We start from the raw sequence: 20,564 nt of genomic DNA on the forward strand, positions 1-20,564 counted from the left end.
TACATTGAGCACTGATGTTCAGTTGGCTTGTTTGGGGTCAAATTTATTTTTATTTTTCAATAAATTTGTATTTTTTAAATATAACTATTTATTTTATTTGGATGAATTTGTGTTTTTATCAGATTTAACAATTGTTATAATTTCCATTTGTTCTGGTCAATTATGAACAATAGGCAAAATTGAACTGCTAGCAAAAATTGAAGCGAATTTGGTCGGGTTGAGGGACCGCTGCTGCAAATATTTGGGTGGCTCCTCCCCTAAATCTCACTGACCATTTTTCCTTGCTTATGTAAACATTTTTCCAATCCAAATGTAATATTGGAAAAGTTTTACATCGCGATGTATTGGGCGTCATTACGCCATGACGTACACCGGTCCGACTTCTTTGAATTAACTTTTTGGTGAAAAAACATTCACTAAGAATTGTGTGTGCTATAAACCCAGAAGGCGGTTCTAACATTCAGCTGATCATGGTTACATAAGTGAAACCGGAGAACTTTGAACTACTACAAAAAGTAGGTCACGGCAATTTCATAGTGTTTGTGTGTCAGAAGAATCTCATGAGAGAGAACTAAAGCTAGAAATGTCGTCTGAAGTGTACGACTGTATCGTCATTGGCGCAGGGATCCAGGGGTCCTGCACTGCCTATCAGCTGGCCAAAAACCAGCAGAAAACTCTACTGCTGGAGCAGGTCGGTTACAGCATGATTTGCAGACTTATTCATTCCCAAATGACAGCATTAAACAAATGTTAGAAAAGTACCTGTTTTATAATTTCAAGGCAGAATACTCACCCAAAGCAGCAAGACAATTGTAAGACAGCATTAATTATTGCATAAAACATTTGGACTCGACGGTTGTGGTCGGTTTTTATTATTATTATTATTATTATTATTGTTATTATTGAAACAAGATAATGCACATCCAGAAGTGTTATAGTGTTCTTCGAATTCCCCCTTTTCCCCAGTTTGTTCTGCCCCACTCCAGAGGGAGCTCTCATGGCCAGACCAGGATCATACGGAAAGCCTATGAGGAATATTTCTACATACAGATGATGCAGGAAAGCTATGATCTCTGGGCTCAGCTTGAGGAAGAAGCAGGTGTTGAGCTGTACAGGTGAGTGCGTGTACACATTTTCTAACTCCTATGCAACATGTAGACACTGGACAAACAAGTGTGCCCCACGGTCTGCGGATGATGCTCAGGGACTAGACTGAAAATGCTCCTTTAAAGTTATGGTGAGTGCTATGCCAGGTTTTCGATGTAAAGTACTTCTAACCTTGTCATTGAACTCACCTTATCTTTAAGGAGCATTTTCAGTCTAGTCCCTGAGCATCATCCGCAGACCGTGGGGCACACTTGTTTTTCCAGTGTCACAGAGGTCTAATGGATCACAAGTGGATCAAGCCCACTCAGCCTTGATGCAGAATCAGTCGCCGCTATTCATCTCAGCTCTCTGACGGATGGGTCCTGATGAGAGGCCACCTGTGCCCTTGAGCATCCCAGAAACTGCTGGGCAGGGACTGAAAAATGTGTGGAAGGTTTTGAAGAATGCCGGATTTGTTCTGTTCTTTTCTTCCTATATAGATATTTGCACTACTTAGATGGCACTTGCTTTCCAAATGAGTGGCAGTTGTTATTACTGGTTTGGTCAGGACTAGTTTTCACTAGTCATGCAAAGACGTCGTTTACGCTGGATGCGTCTGTCACAAAAGCCATTGGAATAAGCATTCAGTGCCTTCCAAAAGTTTAAAAACACTTTTAAGCAAAGTGGGGTTTTGGATAATAATTCTGTATAATTTCTTGGAGTAAATGTAACAAAGTGGCTTGCGATAATCATTTAAGACCGGCATTAATGATTTTCTTTTTAAATGCATGTGGCAACATTATCTTAAATGGAAATACACACTACCATTTAAACATTTGGGGTCAATAAGATTTTTTTGAAAGAAGTATCTTATTTTCACCAAGGCTGCATTTATTTGATCAAAAACACAGTAAAAACAGTAATATTGTAAAATGATATTACAATATAAAATAGCGTTTTTATGTTAATATATTTTGATAAGTGTCACATGATCCTTCAGATATCAATTTACTAATATGCTGATTTGCTGCTTAAAAAATATTTATTATTATTTTCAATGTTGAGAACTGTTGTTCTGCTTAATATTGTTGTTATGCTTAATGTTTTTGTGCAAACTGTTGGTACATTTTCAGGATTCTTTGACGAATAGAACATTCCAAAGAACTGAATTTATTTGAAATGGAAATCTTGTAACATTATAATTGTTTTTACTTTCACTTTTAATCAATTTAATGCATCCTTGCTGAATAACAGTATAAAATCTTACTGACCCCAAACTTTTGAATAGTATACACATTAAAATCAGTTTTAAAATCAGTTTTTTTCTGAGGATTATTGATTAATAGCACACCTTTATAGCTATACAGTTTGCCAGTTAAGGTTATTATGCAACAGACCAATTAGAACACAGTTTAGAGATGCTTTATTATAAATAGTCCTAGTCATAGTATGTATTGAATTCATTGAAATATACAGTAGTTTGTCTTATTTTTGATTCATTTTCTTTTTACAATAGATGGGATTCCAGCTGCTTGAACCACCAACTGTTATTTTACCCAGAGAGCTGCCAAAAAGGTCAAAATTCATAATAAAGCTGTGACAGACAGCACAATGATAGATTTAGCTTTAGTTAAAGTGTGCAACGAAGATCAAAATAAATGAGGATTCTGCCATTACAGACTTCCTAACTAGACAGGATTAGAGGTAGTTAAAAACAGCCGGCAATTTTAAGGTTGTGTAAGGAAATGATTCTATGCATGTTTGATTCGGTCAGTTTTAAAATGACAAATTAAAAATACATCTTTGAAACACTAATTTACCTCAGAAAGGATCTTGCCCCACCATTACGTGACCTGCCCCTTTTGCTATTAGGGACAAGGGCATAGACAAATGTTGCATGGAGTCCTTCTTTCAGTGTTCCAAATCAAACACACATACGCAGTGGGGGATTCAGTCATAAAAATCTCTGATGAATGACTTGGACTTGTGAACTCGTGCTGCCCATGCATCATGATGGCTGGCAGATGAAGTAGGCCTTGAAAAACAGTATCCATCGAAAACAGCACGACCATCTATCACACATTTTTGATTTAAAATCTGTGTTCCCAACCTCTCATCCATAGTGCCATAACTCCTCACATTAAGACACCTGCATCAAAAGCAGGCGCATACGGCACTTTGCACAATTTACACATGCCCAAAGCATTTCCACCTAAATCAAGGTGCAGCTGTTCAACATGGAGTTATGCACTTTTCTTCGCAGGCGCACAGGCCTACTGGTTATGGGTCCAGAGAACAGCGAGGGTTTCTCACGCCTACAGGCCACGATGCAAAGCCACAAGATTCCCAAAGTGGTTTTGGAGAAGCAGGAGTTCAGCCAGCACATTCCCAATGTGAATCTCACCGACGGGAACGGAGCACTGATAGACACCTTTGCTGGTGTGCTGTATGCGGACAGAGCCCTCCGAGCTGTACAGGTCAGCTGATCATATACACTACTGTACAAAAGTTCAGGGTCTGTAAGATTTTTTGCAAGAAATTGATACTTTAAATCAGTAAGCACACATTAAATTGATCACAGGTGACAGTATATAATTTATAATGTTACAAAAGATTTTTATTTCAAAGAAATGTTGTTCTTTTGAACTTTCTATGATATCATGACTTATGATGATTTACACAAAAAAATATTAAGCAACACAACTATTTTCGATATTGATCATAACAAATGTTTCTTGTGCACCAAATCAACATATTAGAATGATGAAGGATCATGTAACATTGAATACTGGAGTAATGATGCTGAAAATTCAGCTTTGAAAAAATAAAATGTAAAATATATTAAAATATAATAATATTTAATTATATGACATTCATTAAATTACAGTGTTTGACAGTATTTTCATTAAATAAAGTATTCTTGCACGTAAAAATCTTCTATCAAAAGCATAAAAATCTTAGTGATCCCAGACTTTTGAACGGTAGTGTAAAATGAGATTTTTATTTCTTGTTTTAGTGAATCATATTATTAAAATATTTATTTAAAAAATCTCGAGGAGGCTGTTGGAATGTCACACGTCAATTTTATATTTAGCTTGGCAGCTCAAAACTATCAGATGCTCATCTAATTATGTATGCAAAATGAATACATTTGCTACCATTCCAAAACCCCGCTTTAAACCGATTGTGTTTTATCACATCCTTATAGAAGTATCACTGAAATGTTCTCCTCATGGGAGCCACGGAATCAGTGTTAGCTCACTGTAGCAGTTGGAAAAGAGGCATACAAACTGAAAAAGAATAACATGATATGACTTTCGGGTATAATTTCAAGTGTAGGCTTTTTATTTGACATGTTAGATTCTCTTTTTATGATAAATACTGTTATTATTCATCAAATTGTTGTTTTGTTTGCTAGATAAGAGTGCTCAGCTCGCAATTCAAGTGGTGTGAAATAAATTCAGTGTACTGTGGAAATAAATCTCTTAGTGTGTGAGACACTAAACTTTCACTGTGAGAAATGTTCTTTATGTACATAACTGTACTTCAGTATTGCCTTCACTGTGCTTTTTAAAGCTCTCAAAGATAAGATATGGCTGCAAAACTTGCTTGTTAAAAGCTCCTTACACCCTATCTAGGGAATATGGCCATGCACAATGCCTCTCTGGATTCAATAAGGTCTGCCTACAGCAGCCACAGAGTGCAGTGATAAGCTCCCTATTGGCTCTCACTAAGGAAACTCTATTATCTCTTGCCCGAATCTGACCATATTTTTCCTGTTTTAACTGATCCCCCTTGACATCTCTCTGTCTCAAACTCAGCCACTGTTAAATTTTAACCAGGCTCTCCTCACTGCTCTTATTAGGGTTTTCTGTCTTAGCTGTTTTGAAGAAGTTTCGTCTATGCAGTAAAGTTGAACATCCTGTAGTCAGGTTGACTGCTTCTGCATGTGCTGTTGGTCTGTGTGTTCTCTCAGAGACTCTTTCAGTCCAGTGAGGGTGTGATAAAGGACGGGGAGAAAGTGATTGACATTACGCCTGGTGCTGTGGTCACTGTAACCACCGGCTCTGGAGTCTACAGAGGGAAACACCTGGTGATCACAGCTGGAGCCTGGGCAAACAGACTACTGACACACACTGGACTGCAGCTGCCACTCAAGGTGCATACATATAGTCATCATTCTTCGGTCATTTACTCACCCTTTCATTCATTCATTCATTCAGCTACTTTCTTTCTTTCATTTATTCACCTACCTACCTTTTATTTTGTCCATCCATCCATTCATTCTTTTATTTACTCATCTTTCTTTCACTCACTCACTCACTCACCCACTTTCTTTTTTATTTCAACCATTCCATACATTTTTCATGCATCCATGCATCCATCCATCCATCCATTCATCAGTTTCTTATATTTCTTTCTTAACCTACTTACCCTCTTTATGTTGATAATTAATTTATTCATTCATTCTTTCATTTATTTGCTTTTCCATCCATCCATCCATTTATTTTCTCACCTTTTCTTCTTTCTTTTTAATCTATCCATCTATTTGTTATATTTCTATCTTCAACCTTTCATCTGCTCATTCATTCTCGTTTACTTACTAGTTACTTTTTTCTATCCATCCATTTAATTTTTCTCACCTACATAGTTTATTTTTTATTATTCTTTCTTTCTTTCTTCCTTTCATTCTTTCTTTCTTTCTTTCTTATGTGATTAATTACTCACCTAGGAACATTACAGCTTTCATTAATTCATCCATGAAAACGTACTCGGTTACTAACGTAACCTCGGTTCTCTCTAGAGAGGGAACGAGTACTGCGTAATATCTTACGCTATGGGGGAAACCTCTTTTCCACGAGATATTGAAGCCAAAAATTATCCTTTAATTTTGATTAATGTAAAACACTGTGCGGCAGCGTGCAGACATAGGCAAGACGGCTCGCGCGCCTATTGGCTGCCCTGCGGCAACAGCAGCAAGCCTATCGAGAGAGGCCCTGCGTGACGTGACATCCAATGGGGGTGCTTCGCGCCCATTTCGTCGCGTCCCGCCAGAATAGGCGTGGCCTTGGCCTATAAATACGCTCGACAGGCTGATACAAACTGGTTTTCAACGCTGAAGCGAACCAGCGCTGTGGTATGCACGGCAAGATACGCAGTACTCGTTCCCTCTCTAGAGAGAACCGAGGTTACGTTAGTAACCGAGTACGTTCTCTTACGAGAGTATCTCGCGTACTGCGTAATATGTTACGCTATGGGGAACACAATGTAAGACGCCGTACGTACTGGGATCCGACACCAAAGTCCCAAGGGCAGTAGCCCGGGGCTCATATAGTGCATAATCACCGTAGACTCACAGAGAGTCGGAGAAGAGAGGCTACCAGCATCATTCCCCACGAAATAGCATCCCATAGGAGCTAGTTATGTCAACAGTATATCCCGCAGACAGGGTGAACGCGTTCAGCCTGAACTGGGCAAAAATACGGGCTATTCAACACCCATGGAGCTGTTCCATCGATCAGCGAGCGATACTCAATCAAAACTCAGCATTCTGCGCCGGCGCAGCGGGACAGATAGTAATGAATTCTAGACCGACAGCAGCTTGGCCTGTAAGGCGGGAACTTCTAGGTTATAGAACCTTATAAATGTAGACGGAGAGGCCCAGCCCGCCGCCATACAGATATCATGCAAGGAAATCCCACTAGACCACGCCCACGAAGAGGCCACGCCTCTCGTGGAGTGCGTTCTGACACCCAAAGGACACTGCAGGCCCTTAGAAGTGTAAGCCAGCGCTATGGCATCGACTATCCATCTGGATAGGCTCTGTTTTGATGCGGCCAGTCCCTTGGAGCGTCCGCCAAACAAAACAAAGAGCTGCTCGGTCTGCCTGAAGACAGACGAGCGGGACACATAAGCTCTCAGCGCCCTGACGGGGCAAAGGAGATTAGCATCCGCTTCCTCATTGTTCACCGGGAGGGCGCACAGGGAAATAACCTGGGCCCTGAACGGTGTGTTGAGGGATTTTGGCACGTACCCGTGCCTTGGTTTGAGTATGACTTTTGAGTCATTAGGCCCAAACTCAATACAGGACGCGCTTACTGAAAGCGCTTGTAAGTCCCCCACGCGCTTCATTGAAGCAAGAGCCACAAGAAATACCGTTTTGAAAGACAGGTGCTTCATGTCTGACAAATGGATTGGCTCGAATGGGGCACCTTTCAGGGCTTCCAGAACCGTAGAAAGGTCCCACATAGGGACTGAGGGAGGTCTGGAAGGATTCAGCCTCCGAGCTCCCCTGAGGAATCGCACGACGAGGTCGTTCTTCCCCAGTGACTGGCCAGACGTCGGTTTTGCAAACGCCGTTATGGCCGCCACGTATACTTTGAGCGTGGACGGGGTTCTACCCTTATCCAGCAGCTCCTGAAGGAAGGAGAGCACTTCCGTAACCCCACAGTCTACGGGTGAAAAGCCCTGAGCTTGACACCAGGTAGAGAACACTGACCATTTCGAGGAGTAGAGCCGTCTAGTAGACGGGGCCCTAGCCTGCGTGATCGTGTTTAACACTCCCTCCGGGAGGTTAGCGGGTACCCGTTGATGGCCCACACATGTAGGGACCATGACTCCGGGCGAGGATGCCAAATCGAGCCCTTTGCCTGAGAGAGGAGGTCTCTCCTCACCGGTATCGGCCACGGGGCAGTGCTGGTCAGCTGCATCAGGACTGGGAACCAGGTTTGGTTCGTCCATAGCGGAGCCACGAGCAGCACTGGGCATCCATTTTCCCTGATTCGTTCCAGCACTTGAGGCAGGAGCGAGACGGGGGGAAAAGCATAGAGGGGGCGTCGGGGCCATACGTGGGCCAGCGCGTCCCTGCTCTTGGAGAAAAAGTTCGGACAGTGAGCGTTTTCCTGGGACGCGAACAGGTCCACCTGCGCTCTGCCGAATATCTCCCACAGCAGTTGGATCGTCTGCGGGTGCAGTGACCATTCCCCTGCTGGGACATTGTTTCTGGACAGTCTGTCTGGTCCCAGATTCAGGTGACCAGGCACATGCGCTGCTTTCAGTGAAAGCAGGTTGTGCTGAGCCCAGTCCAGGAGGCGTTTCGTCAGCCTGTAAAGGCCTCGGGACCTGACGCCGCCCTGGTGATTTATGTACGCCACCACCGACATGTTGTCCGACCGGACTAAGACGTGGCGGCCTTTCATCTGGGGACAAACGCGCCTTAGCGCGTTGTCTACTGCCAGCATTTCTAGACAGTTTATGTGTAGGAGCTTCTCCCGTTCTGACCACTGGCCAAAGAACGGTCTGCCCTAGAGCAGCGCTCCCCATCCCGAGGTGGAGGCGTCCGTGGACACCACCATCACACTCTAGGGAGTCCCCAGACTCACGCCTGACTGGTACCAGTCGGCTTTTTTCCAAGGTTTCAGAGCCGAGACGCATTTCCTGTCGACCCTGAGGCGAAACAGACCAGCGGCCCAAGCCCCGGGCGGAACTCGTGCTTTCAGCCATAACTGCAGTGGGCGCATGCGAAGCAGGCCCAGCTGAAGTACTGAAGATGCCGAGGCCATGAGGCCCAGCATTTTCTGAAACCGTTTGAGCAGGACTATGGAGCCACGGCGGAAGGATTTCACGGCGCGCTGAATGTTCAGTCCTCGCTCCTGCGACAGACGTTCTGTCATTGACAGCGAGTCCATCACTGTTCCCAGAAAGGAGATTTTCTGGCTGGGAGACAGCGAACTCTTCGCCCAATTGACTGCGAGACTCAAATTCTCGAGATGCTCGAGTAATGCGGTCTTGTGTTCTATGAGCTCTGATCGTGACTTCGGGAGGAAGTGCTTCATAGCCTGCGATGTCTTCTGAACCTCCTGGAATCTGTCTGCGAAATCTTTGACGGCAGATCCGAAGAGGCCCACTGGCGAAATGGGCGCGTCGAGAAACACAGAGCGCTCCGAATCCGTCATTTCAGACAGCGTTAGCCATAGGTGTCTCTCAGCCACGGTGAGAGAGGCCATGTTCCGCCCAACGGCCTGTGCAGCAGATTTAGCGGCGCGAAGAGCCAGGTCTGTAGCGCTCCTTAAATCCGCAACGCTGATCGATCCCACGCCTTCCTCGTCCATTTTTCGGAGAAGGTCGGCCTGGAAGATCTGCAGGATGGCCATTGTGTGTAGTGCCGACACAGCTTGCCCGGCGGCGGTGTAAGCGCGACCGTGCATGGCTGACGTCACTCGGCAGGCTTTAAATGGCAACACCGTCTGTGCTTGCCGTCCAGCAGAGGGCGGGCAGAGATGTGATGCTACCGCTGCTTCCACAGGAGGAAGAGAAAGGTACCCTCTGTCTTTCGCACCGTCCACAGTGGAGAATGCAGCAGAGACAGATGTACGCATTCTGGCCGAGAAGGGGGCGTTCCAAGACCTCGCGACTTCTTCGTGAAGCTCAGGAAGAAAAGGCGCAGGTCTGGACTGTGATGGGGCGTGGTCCTTCTTGAGGAAACATCCATCCAGTCGGTTGCGCGGGGGTTGCGCGGGCGCCTCCCAGTCGAGGCCGAGGTTGTCGACGGCTTGAGAGAGCAGACGCATCAACTCAGACTCAATGCCCGCTCTTTTCCCGGAAGGCTCGCGAACAGCGGAGGGGAGGTCCACAGAGCTCGCCCAATCTTCGCTGTCCGACGCCAGGATAGAACAAGCCTCGGCTGTTTCGTCGATCTCAATGGCGGAAGCGGTGGCAGGCGGCGGCCACTGTCCATCAGTGAGTGACTCGAGCGATGCCGGCGAAGCTAGCGGGCGAACCGGCGAGCTTAGGCGGGCAGGAGAGGGCTCGGGAACGCGCTGAGCGCGGCGCTTTTTACGGCGCGGCGTCGCAGCGGGTTGAAGTGCAGGCTCTGAGAAGGATGCCAGGCGAGTCCTCAGAGTCACCATAGGCATTAGCTCGCAATGAGGGCATCTGCCCTCGACGAGAGCGAGAGCCGCATGATCCTCACCCAGGCAGGAAACGCAGATGACATGACGGTCCCCGTCGCTGAGTGTGGCTCGGCACGAGCCGCAGGATCTTTGCATCTTTAAAAAGACGCTTGCTCTTTTAGAACAGATAGAAACAGAGATAGAGTGTGAGTCGCAGCGGCGAACACACACTCAGCAGTGAAAAGGATATGAACGCCGGAAAGTGTAGCAGGTATGGCGGCTGAAGGCGGCGAGGTGCAGGCCAGCGACTTCAGGCTCGAAGGCTCGTCCCGCAGAAGGCTTACAATCAGACGGCGCGGCTTCTCACTCCGGATCCAGCGATGCAGTAGTTCTTCGCTGAAGAGTTGAAAATCAGTTTGTATCAGCCTGTCGAGCATATTTATAGGCCAAGGCCACGCCTATTCTGGCGGGACGCGACGAAATGGGCGCGAAGCACCCCCATTGGATGTCACGTCACGCATGGCCTCTCTCGATAGGCTTGCTGCTGTTGCCGCAGGGCAGCCAATAGGCGCGCGAGCCGTCTTGCCTATGTCTGCACGCTGCCGCACAGCGTTTTACATTAATCAAAATTAAAGGATAATTTTTGGCTTCAATATCTCGTGGAAAAGAGGTTTTCCCCATAGCGTAAGATATTACGCAGTACGAGAGATACTCTCGTAAGAGAACCATCTTTTCATCCATCCAGTTGTTATATTTCTTTCTTCACCTACTTACCCTCTGTTTCATCTGTTCAATCATTCATTTTCTCAATTACTTAATCAATCTGTTCATTCACCTTCTTCCTTTCTTCCATCCATCCATCATTTAATTTTTCTCACCTATAATTCTTTTTCTTTCTTTCTTTCTTTCTTTCTTTTCCTTTGCAAGGCATTATGGAACAATATATCAGTGTGAAATGTCTGGCTTTGGAAACCAAGTTCTGAAAAATGTGAGCGTGGGAATATATAAAGCATATTGACTACCAGCCATAGCTTGTGAAACACACAGCCACATATAGATTTATCTGGATTACACCCCTGGGCAGAATGAAAAGTGAGTTATTTGTGAATGTACAGAAACCACCTTAAACTCACCTGCCAATCCTATAAACAGCTCCCAGAGTCTCCAGTCCACAGAGATCTCTTATGTGTCACACGCCACAAGAGAAGTGATGGGAAAAGTACTCTGTGTTAGTTAAACTCCGAATTGGACCTAGAATTGGAATTGCATTTTTCAGGATAGCACAGGCTTGAAAGTCTGCGCTTGGGTGAGCACGACAATATATGAGCAATGAATGTTTGCACTGGTGAATTTTTATGGTCTCTGACTGTGAAGACAGGCTGGAATATTCTGAGCTTTACCCTGATGTGAGCTCAATATCAGCGTTTATATTCATTTTTAATTTACATGCTGTTTTTTATCTGTAATATGGGTCATTTCTTTTTGTGCAGGTTGTAAAGATTAACGTATGCTACTGGAAGGAGAAGATCCCAGGCACCTATAGTGTCAGCCAAAGTTTTCCATGTTTTATACAGATGGAGCCGAAAGAGGGGGAATATGACATTTACGGCCTCCCGTCCAATGAGTATCCAGGACTAATGAAGGTGAGTGACAGCAGGGTTGCTGTTTTTTTTTTTTTTAAAGAACAGGTTTGGTTGGAGCCATGGCCAAGTGGTTATCTAGCTTGTGGTGCTCAGGTTGAAGTCTGGCTTGCGTTATTCCAGATCCTGTCAGTGTTGTTATAGATTCCTAAAACTAAAACTATTAATAATAGTTTCCATTCAATGAAATAAAGCTGAAATAAAATATAAATATGACATGAACAACTTAAAAAACTTAAAACGAAAATTAGCTAATGAGATATCTGAGATAAGTTTAAGTTGAAGTACTAAAATCTGAAATAAAAATAAATTAAAGGCAAATAGAAATATATATTTTTTAAAAATTATAAAAATGCAACAAAAACACATCACTAAAATGAACAAAATTTTTTATATAAAAGTAAAAGCTAATTTAAAATATTAATTAATACTATTAATACTATTAATACTACTAAGACTATAATAAAAAAATAAAAAAAACCTGGTTCCTGTCCATGACATGTTTCATTAAAAAAAAAGAAATGGACAAAAAGGTCAAAATACAGTTTAAACCACATCTTTAGGGACCGTTCACACAGGTTGAACGTGATTTCACCAAGTACCACATGTTTCTGGATCAACATCGTTGTTGATCCTGGATCAACTTTCCAATTAACCAATCAGATTTGAGGGATAAGTTTACAGTTTATGTCAAGTTTAGGCTTAGAACCAAGGGGGAGTACTTTAATATCAGTGTCATTTACCTATCATTACCCTCTGATTTTAGGGAAAAGTTATGGGTTGGGTTAGGTTTAGGGGTAGGGTTTGGGTAAGGACTACATTTTGGGACAGGAATATTGATCCAGGATAAACAAAATATGTTGATCCAGGACCATGTCTTACTTGGCAAAATCACGGTGACCGTTCACACAGAACACGTTTTTTTTTTTATTGCACCGCGCTACTTTTCCATTGTTTTCTATGTAGACACGCAAGACGGACGTGTTTGACCATTGCACTCGCGTCTCACATCTTTTGCAGAAAAATGTGGCTCTCAAGTTAAAAGTTGTTAAACTTTTAAAAATCTTATCTCAAGACCTTGTGGTGTTTTTTTCTTTCCACTGACCTGTGTCTTGTGTTTTTAACTGCAAAAACATGTTCTGTGTGAATGTCCCCTAAGCCTGCTCTTCTATTTGTCCCATGTTTTTAATTTAAAAAAGCACTTCACCTTGGCAACAATAGATATAACCTACTCTAAACCACCATAACAAAATGTACCACAGACCATTGCATTACTGTAATCGCCTGCCCACGTCTCATAAAAAAGCCACAAAGATTCAACACCATAGTGTTTCATCCTTTGTTAATTAATCCACAATTCCCTCATGTAGCAATACAGTACACATCCACACTCAGAGAGCTTTCAGAGAACGAGTACATCAGTGACTCTATAGCTCTCTGAATGGATACACGGTCCTTGATGCTTTTACAGAAGCAGAGAAGAAGCACTCTCCTCTGGTCTGTGTTCTCCTGGTACTAATGGCTCGGTTTCAGTATGCAGGAAGGCCCAGTAGGAGTCTTCAGTCTCATCACACTTAGCAAGGCTGAATGGGAGAGCACAGATGGCTGTGTCATGTTAGATGCATTATGTCTGCTCTAGTCGCTGGAGCCTGCCTTCTGCACGTATATCTGCTGCTCCTCCGAGCGGTGGATCACAGATCCGTAATGTATCATAGGTCAGTTTGGCTTTATGGATCATGGTGTGCGTGCATGTGTCTGAGCAGGTGTGTTACCACATGGGCAGCGAGACTGAACCGGATGAGCGAGATAAACAGACGGATAGAGGCGACATCGATATTCTCATGCGCTACGTCACCCGCTGTCTCCCTGGGCTGGTGCCAGTGCCCGCTGTGGTGGAGAGCTGCATGTACACGGTGAGTGACTTCATTGCTCGTCCTTAGGTGCCATCACTGATCTGCCACTGTGTGCCCCAGACCAAATTTCTTTCTCACTTAAGGACAGAAGAAGGATACCGTATTTGAATGCATGGCTCATATTTTATCCTGACATGCCATTTGATTGAACGGTTGCTGGAATTAAACCAAGCCATTAATTTCAGTTCTACATGGGTTTGAAATTGATTTTTTTTTAGACTTCTAGACACTTGGAATTGCACTGTCTTAACCAGACATGACCTGATATGGTGAAAAGTGATTAAAGCTATTTCTTTCATGTAAATCGGACTTTTGTCCTAATCAGACATGACCATGACAGGATATTTAGTGGGATGCTTGATTTCTTTTTCTAAGACCCGTGTCTCATAGCAATACTACAGACAATGACTACCTCTAAAGGAAGACATGGACAATAGTTTTTCATTATGAAACCTTAAGCCCGTACAGTCTGACACTTATAATCACTGACTCTGCCTACACTGAATACAGAAGCCCATTTAATGTTTGTTGACGCCCAATTACTTGTCGCTGGAAACTTGTCGCATCACATCTGAGTGGGTCACAGTGTTAGCCTCTCATTGAAAGGCAGATAGGCAAGTTTCGCCGCAAGAGGTCGCTCATTCAAAACAATAACAAAGGCGTAGCTTAATGTCGTGAATGAGTGTGGAAACATGGGAGTTGTCGTCTTCACCTCCACAGCCGATGGAAAGCAATCCGATGGGACTCAGGCAGAAATCATGTTCATGGATGAGCTAATGTATTAAAGTTTTATTTACGTTATTATGGTATGAAGCTGTGGGAGCAGCTCGAGTCCCATGGAAGAGCTCCAGGGATTGTATTACGCTTATATGCCACAGTCGTCCGATGCCGCTCCTTTCGTTCTGTTGTTTATGTTTATTTCAAGATTAAAGTTACCTTTAACGTTTGACGGTTCCTGCCTCCTTCTTCCATGAACTTGAAGTTTGTTAGAGTTACGTTTGACCACTTAAATTCACATTATTTTATTTCATTCTAATGAAACAGCTGCAAGAGCTGAATTACTACTCATACAGGTCACTTTATTTGACAAATTAAATATTTGGGGTAACGCAGTGCTATTGGAATATCATATTAATAAAAGCTGGATGACTTCTGTTGCTAAATGCATCCAATTAATTACAGAATATAGTGTATGGCAGAGAAAATGCTGTACTACTGTTACTACAAATAAAGCTCTTTCTGATTATGCCATGTTAGCCACACAATAGTATTGTTTCTGAGGCATAGTACAAACATGTTACTCACAGTAAATCAAGAAAACAAGAGATTCAAACAATAAGAACCATGCTGTGTAAGAAAATGCTTGAGCTATATAACAATGATAAGTTTCTAACCATAAGGTATAACAGTTGCTCAACTGTCTAATAAAAATCTAAAAGTGGGAAATCGAGGGTAACGCGGATATGACATCATTGACACAATGACACAAGCTGTTACACTGGTGAAAATTGTGCATTTCTCTGGATTTAAACATTGTTGGAAGAAATTGGGATAATGTAAGTTCACAAGTCAACAAAATATATGACATTGATCTAGTGGTTTTTGGATATTTTAATCAGTACATCAAAAAAGTAAATTCTCTCAAAGCAGGTTTTCAGTTTTTAACTTTTGCCTGGCCAAGCAAAGTTTCCATCCAGATGGGTGAAATGAAAAAATAATACAAAGACAGCTTACAAATGCAAGGTACAATCACATCAAAAATGAAAAGGACAGCGATGATGCAACACAACCTAAATCCTTTATAAACTGCTCTGTCAGGAGATCCACAGAACGCCTGTGAGCACACCCAGATAAAGTTCAGTATTAAAGCAAGAGTGGAACATTATAAAGCAGTTCCCTAGAAGCATGCTGCACAGAGCTGTCTTCTTCGATACAATTTACAGCACAGAACAACATCTCAGTCAGCCACTGTATCGATTACTTTAATGCTTCAAAGGAAAAATATACAAGTGGCTCGAAATGAATCAAAACATTCGTTCATTTCTGCTGAACCGGTCTCTGTTTGTAGTAATCAGAAATGAATTTGTTTAGGATGAAGTGAAAAAGTGTCTTTAGAAACAAAACAACTGTTCAAAAGTGTGGCGTCGGTAAGATTTTTCAATGTTTTTGAAATTAGTCTCTCGTGCTCAGCAAAGCTGCATTTATTTGACAGTAAAAATAGCAATATGGAAAAAAGAAAATTACAATCTAAAAGATCAGGTTTGAGTATATCTAACATGTATTCAGCATCATTATTCCAGTCTTCAGTGTCACATGATCCTTCAGAAATCATTCTGATATGCTGATTTAGGGCTCAAGAAACATTTACTGGATTATTATTATTGTTGTTGAAAACTGTCGAGCTGCTTAATATTTTTGTGGAAACTGTGATGCACTCTCTTATGAATAGAAAGTTCAAAAGAACATTTGAATTGATTTGAAATAGAAATATAAAAGTTTTTACTGTCAATTTTGATCAATTTAATGTCCTTGCTGAGTAAAAGTATAAATTTCTTTCAAAACAACCTTTGAACGGTAGTGTCCTACATGTCCTAACGAAGTAGTTAAAATTAAAGTTTGTCACTCCTCAGTCAATTTGTTCATCTCTTAAGCTTATCTTCAATTTTTAAGTTCATTTCAAACAGCGCTCATAATTCCTGCCGTGTGCATGTTCAGAGTACGGAAAGGTCAAATATTTGCAGAAATAATTACAATCTAGTCTTGATGTTTAACATTCCCCTGCTTCGTTGTTTGTAGGTCACACCAGACCACCACTTTGTCCTTGATTCCCACCCTACCTACGGCAACATCATCATCGGTGCTGGGTTCTCAGGTCAGTTCGAGCTCTAATGAACTCTGTACACTCCCATCCCTGAAAAACGCAGTCACAAAGACTCAGAGAGGTCTTAACTTTTTAATGAGGGAATGGAACAGGGCGCTGGTGAAGGACAGGAAGTGAAGCCCCCAGTGCGGGGGTCTTTTATCGTTTAATTAAAGGCGGTTGCTGGCTCCCCAGGCTCCTGCGTGCTACCAAACCCGCCTCTCAGGGGGCCAAAGGGTTCACCTGACATTTGTTCCATCTGTTCACATCACCTCCTCCTTAGACTAATTATGGGGCTAATTAAATTCCGCTGGTAATCACTTCAGAGAAGCGCTGGTTAGCAGCACGGAGCGCGGATAGTGGCGTTTGGTGGAAGAAGGGGTTAGGAAGAGAAATTCAGTATTATGGTGGCACTGTGTAGCTATTCATCTTGTGATGCATTGTCTGCAGTTAAAGGAGCTGCTTTGGAGGTGTCACAGGAAGCATTGTGTGGCTGGCTCACTTTACCGGTACCGTCCTATTGCTCTGGCACATCGCGCACTAATGATTTATGACATATATTCTTCTGCCTTAATAATACATTACAACTCTGATAGGAGCAGAGGAATGCTCACTATTAACCTCTCCCTGCCTTTTCTAATTTTTTTGTCTGCCATAATGACAGTGCTTCGCCTTCCCGCAGCTCTCCTGCCCTCGGCGCAGCTGTTGTATTTGCGGCTTGGGAAAAACTAAAGGGTGCGAATTGGATCAGTTTCAGGGGCAAACACACAAACTACAGAGCTTAGGCGGGAAGTTGCCCTTCTTTCCATTCGGAATTTGTCTCAAGCCAATCTCCGAGCTCAAGGCCCTCCGGTTGCCATGGATACCCAGTCACATCAGTGGGGTTTAAGCAAGAACAGAAGACCCTCCACGCGCACATCTGCCGGTCAAAACCATATCCACTCACAGAGCAGCCTTGCAGACTTCAAACAGCCACCCAATCCGCAAAGGCAAGAGCTGAGAGCGTCGGAGAAGAATGCAGTGCATTTTAAACATATCACCCAGCTCCATCTCCATCTCCATCTCTTTCTTAAAGGGATAGTTCATGTGAAAATTCTATTTCTGTCATTTACTCAACTGTATTCTTTCCTCTGTGGAGCACAAAAGGAGAAATTCTAAAGATTGTGCTGGTTGTTCTGTTCCATGCAGTTACTATAAATGAGGAATGAAGCTTTTTCAAAAACATGCAAAAGTATTATAAAAGCAGTTTTTATAATCCATGTCTTCTAAAGTCATAGAATAGTTTTTTGTGAGGAACAGAGGGAAATTCAATCATTATTCACTCATGATTTGAATTTGAGAATCGTATCAGTTTGATTCATGGCTAGATTTGTGAACCTAATCAGCTGATTCATTGAAAAGAAAATCACTTAACTATAGGTTCATGAATCAGATATTATTATTATTACTCCCATTAACTCAGGGATGGATAATATCAAGATTTTCAGTAGATAAAACTTAAATTTCCGTCTGTTTCTCACACAAAACTATCATGGATTCAGAAGTCTTTGAATACAGTGTATATTTCATATGGGCCACTTTTTATTATATTTTCATGGTGCTGTTGAGTTCTTTTAGAAGCTTAAAAGTCTCTGATCATTGTAATTGCATGGAAAATACAGACAAGTACACTATCGTTCAAAAGTTTAGAAAAAAATTATACTTTTATTTAGGAAGGACAGATTGATCAAAAGTGACAGTAAATACATTTATAATGTTACAAATTCAATTTCTATTTCAAATACAAGCTGTTCTTTTAAACAATCTATTCATTTTTGAATCCTGAAAGAAAATTTAATACAGTTTCCACAAAACTATTAAGCAGAACTACTGTTTTCAATAGTGATAATAATAAGAAATGTTTCTTGAGCACCACATCAGCATATTATAATGATTTCTGAAGAATCATGTGACACTGAAGACTGGCGTAATAATGCTGAAAATTATGCTTTGACATCACAGGAATAATTTGCATTTTAAAATAAATTAAAAAATTATGAAAAAATTTAATTTTAAATTGTAATAATATTTCATAATATTACTGTATTATTATTATTATTCTTAAATAAAATAACTGCAGCCTTGGTGAACATAAGAGACTTCATATAAAGACATTGAAAGATCTTACCGACCTCAAACTTTTGAACAGTAGTGTACATTATTACTTATTTCTGAATGAAAGATTGGTATGGAGTGACATGAGGGTGAATAATAATGACAGAATTTTCTTTTTAAGCTAAATATATCTCTTTAACACAACAAAAAATAAAACATACATGTACAGAACCATGGTATAATGAAGCCTCTGATAGTCCACTCTCTTCAATAAAGGAGAACAATTTTCTTAATTTACTGTACCATTTTGCCAAACCCTACCCAAGAAATAAACGTCCCATGACAGCGGGTGTGATGATGCCAGCATGATTGGGTTTTTCCTCTCTCTCTCTCTCTCTCTCTCTCTCTCTCTCTCTCTCTGCCCTCTCATACAAAGGATTTCTGAGTCAGACCGTGGACGACAGATAATGGCTATTTATAGAGGTCCGTTGTACATTCCCGTGAGGTGTGGTTCTTTTACCCCAGTGGATTGAATGAATGTCAACTCCATCCTATGATGATTCAACTCTCATTAAATTTGATTTTTTTTCTCTCTCTCATTCTTTATCCACAGGCCACGGCTTCAAATTCGGCCCTATCATAGGGAAGGTGCTCTCTCAATTGGCCATGGGGCAGGTTCCCTCACACGACCTCTCACCTTTCAGTATTAAACGTTTCCAGTCCCATGCCAGATCTTCACTTTAAGTCCAAGACCCTACAATGACAAAGCTGCATTTAATATATTAATAAAACAGAATGTTGATGTCTGACTAACTGTGCTATGTTCATTCATTAACCAAGAACACTGAAAGGAGATATGGTGGTCACTGTGATTTTGCCAAGACATGTTCCTGGGTCGACATATTTTGTTGATCCTGGAACAACTTTCCTGTTCAAAAATGTTGTCCTTACCTTAGCCCTACCACTAAACGTAACCTTATCCATAACTAATTGGAAATATCAATAGAAACTATAATAGTATCTCAATTATACTAAACAACACTGACTCGACTACAAATTTATCTGGCGTTTCATGAGATATCTTACCAGTGTTGGGCAAGCTACTTAGAAAATGTAGTGAGCTAAGCTAGCAGTTACTCTACATTAAATGTAGCTTCACTACACTGAAGCTACCACCCTGGGAAATGTAGCAAGCTAAGCTACAGCAATATGGCAAAAGTAGTTTACATCTAAAGCTACTTTTTCAAATTTAATTTTTATATTGAACCAACTTAATTCCAAGTCAGTGCTATCTCAGTGATCAATAAAATTGTCAATCAAACATATAGGCAGGCATAATTTGTCAGGTCAATTGTTTATTCAACAACTGTTCCAAACCAATTTGGCCAAAAAAAAAAAACATAACTATATAAAACCATATAACTATATAAAACTATAACAAAACCAGGTGTCAAGAGTGTGTGCATCTTTTTCCATTTCTCAGTGTCAGCCCAAGGATTGATACTGGTACGTGATGTCACACCATAAGGAGCAGAAGGTGATGTGTATGCACCAAAAAGCTGGTTTGTAGGGCCCTATGAAATCCGTTTTATTTTTTCCCAAATTCCAAATTCAGTTTTATTTTGTTTTCATTTTTCTGGACTCCCATTTTAATGGGTAAATAACATTTTAGTAATCAAAAACGTGTAATTAATTGAAATCGTGAAACGTATATAATTTAACAATAATGTATTAACGTTTTTAAATAAATTACATTTTAAGGGCTCTATAAAATATATATTTTTTAATGGTTTAAATTGTAATGACCAATTATTTAAAATGTAGGCCTACTGATTTAAGCAAAACTTTCTTCAAAGGTTAAAACCAACCTTTTATTTTGACAGGTTGCCATGTAGCTAGACCTTTGAGTCTCTGTTTTGTTGTTTATATGACGATAGTTTTTCTCAAATCAAGCTAAAATGCTGCTAAAGTGACTCTCAGAGCGGCTGTGTAGATGAAGTTCATCGATCCGTTACTGAAAACATCGCAAGCGTCATGGGTGCTTAGTGTGTGGTAAATGAATCCGCGCGTCTGAGCCATT

General features: G+C 41.6%; 1 protein-coding gene across 2 annotated transcripts; it reads left to right on the plus strand.

Moving 5' to 3' along the window:
• Positions 1-331: 331 nt before the first annotated feature.
• Positions 332-19,294, plus strand: pipox (pipecolic acid oxidase). Of its 2 annotated transcripts, XM_077208387.1 has the most exons (9): positions 566-691; positions 781-812; positions 967-1,115; positions 3,350-3,563; positions 5,063-5,245; positions 11,468-11,620; positions 13,381-13,530; positions 16,327-16,402; positions 19,098-19,294. In XM_077208387.1, exons 3-9 carry the CDS (start codon positions 1,051-1,053, stop codon positions 19,226-19,228), a joined length of 972 nt encoding a protein of 323 aa, XP_077064502.1. In that variant the 5' UTR covers positions 566-691; positions 781-812; positions 967-1,050; the 3' UTR covers positions 19,229-19,294. The 2 variants fall into 2 exon arrangements, with proteins under 2 accessions (XP_077064501.1, XP_077064502.1); XM_077208386.1 differs by lacking the exon at positions 781-812 and having other exon boundaries at positions 332-691.
• Positions 19,295-20,564: the final 1,270 nt, after the last annotated feature.

This window comes from Siphateles boraxobius, unplaced genomic scaffold (assembly GCF_051911475.1).
Source record: "Siphateles boraxobius isolate OS27281-9 unplaced genomic scaffold, OSU_SipBor_1 6, whole genome shotgun sequence".
NCBI lineage: Eukaryota > Metazoa > Chordata > Actinopteri > Cypriniformes > Leuciscidae > Siphateles > Siphateles boraxobius.

Bases quoted from the DNA above. Each gene is read 5' to 3' on its own strand.
- pipox (XM_077208386.1), top strand. From the start codon at position 584: ATGTCGTCTGAAGTGTACGACTGTATCGTCATTGGCGCAGGGATCCAG. The intron at 11,621-13,380 runs GTGAGTGACAGC...GTGTCTGAGCAG, and splicing joins AGTATCCAGGACTAATGAAG to GTGTGTTACCACATGGGCAG. The intron at 16,403-19,097 runs GTCAGTTCGAGC...CTTTATCCACAG, and splicing joins CATCGGTGCTGGGTTCTCAG to GCCACGGCTTCAAATTCGGC.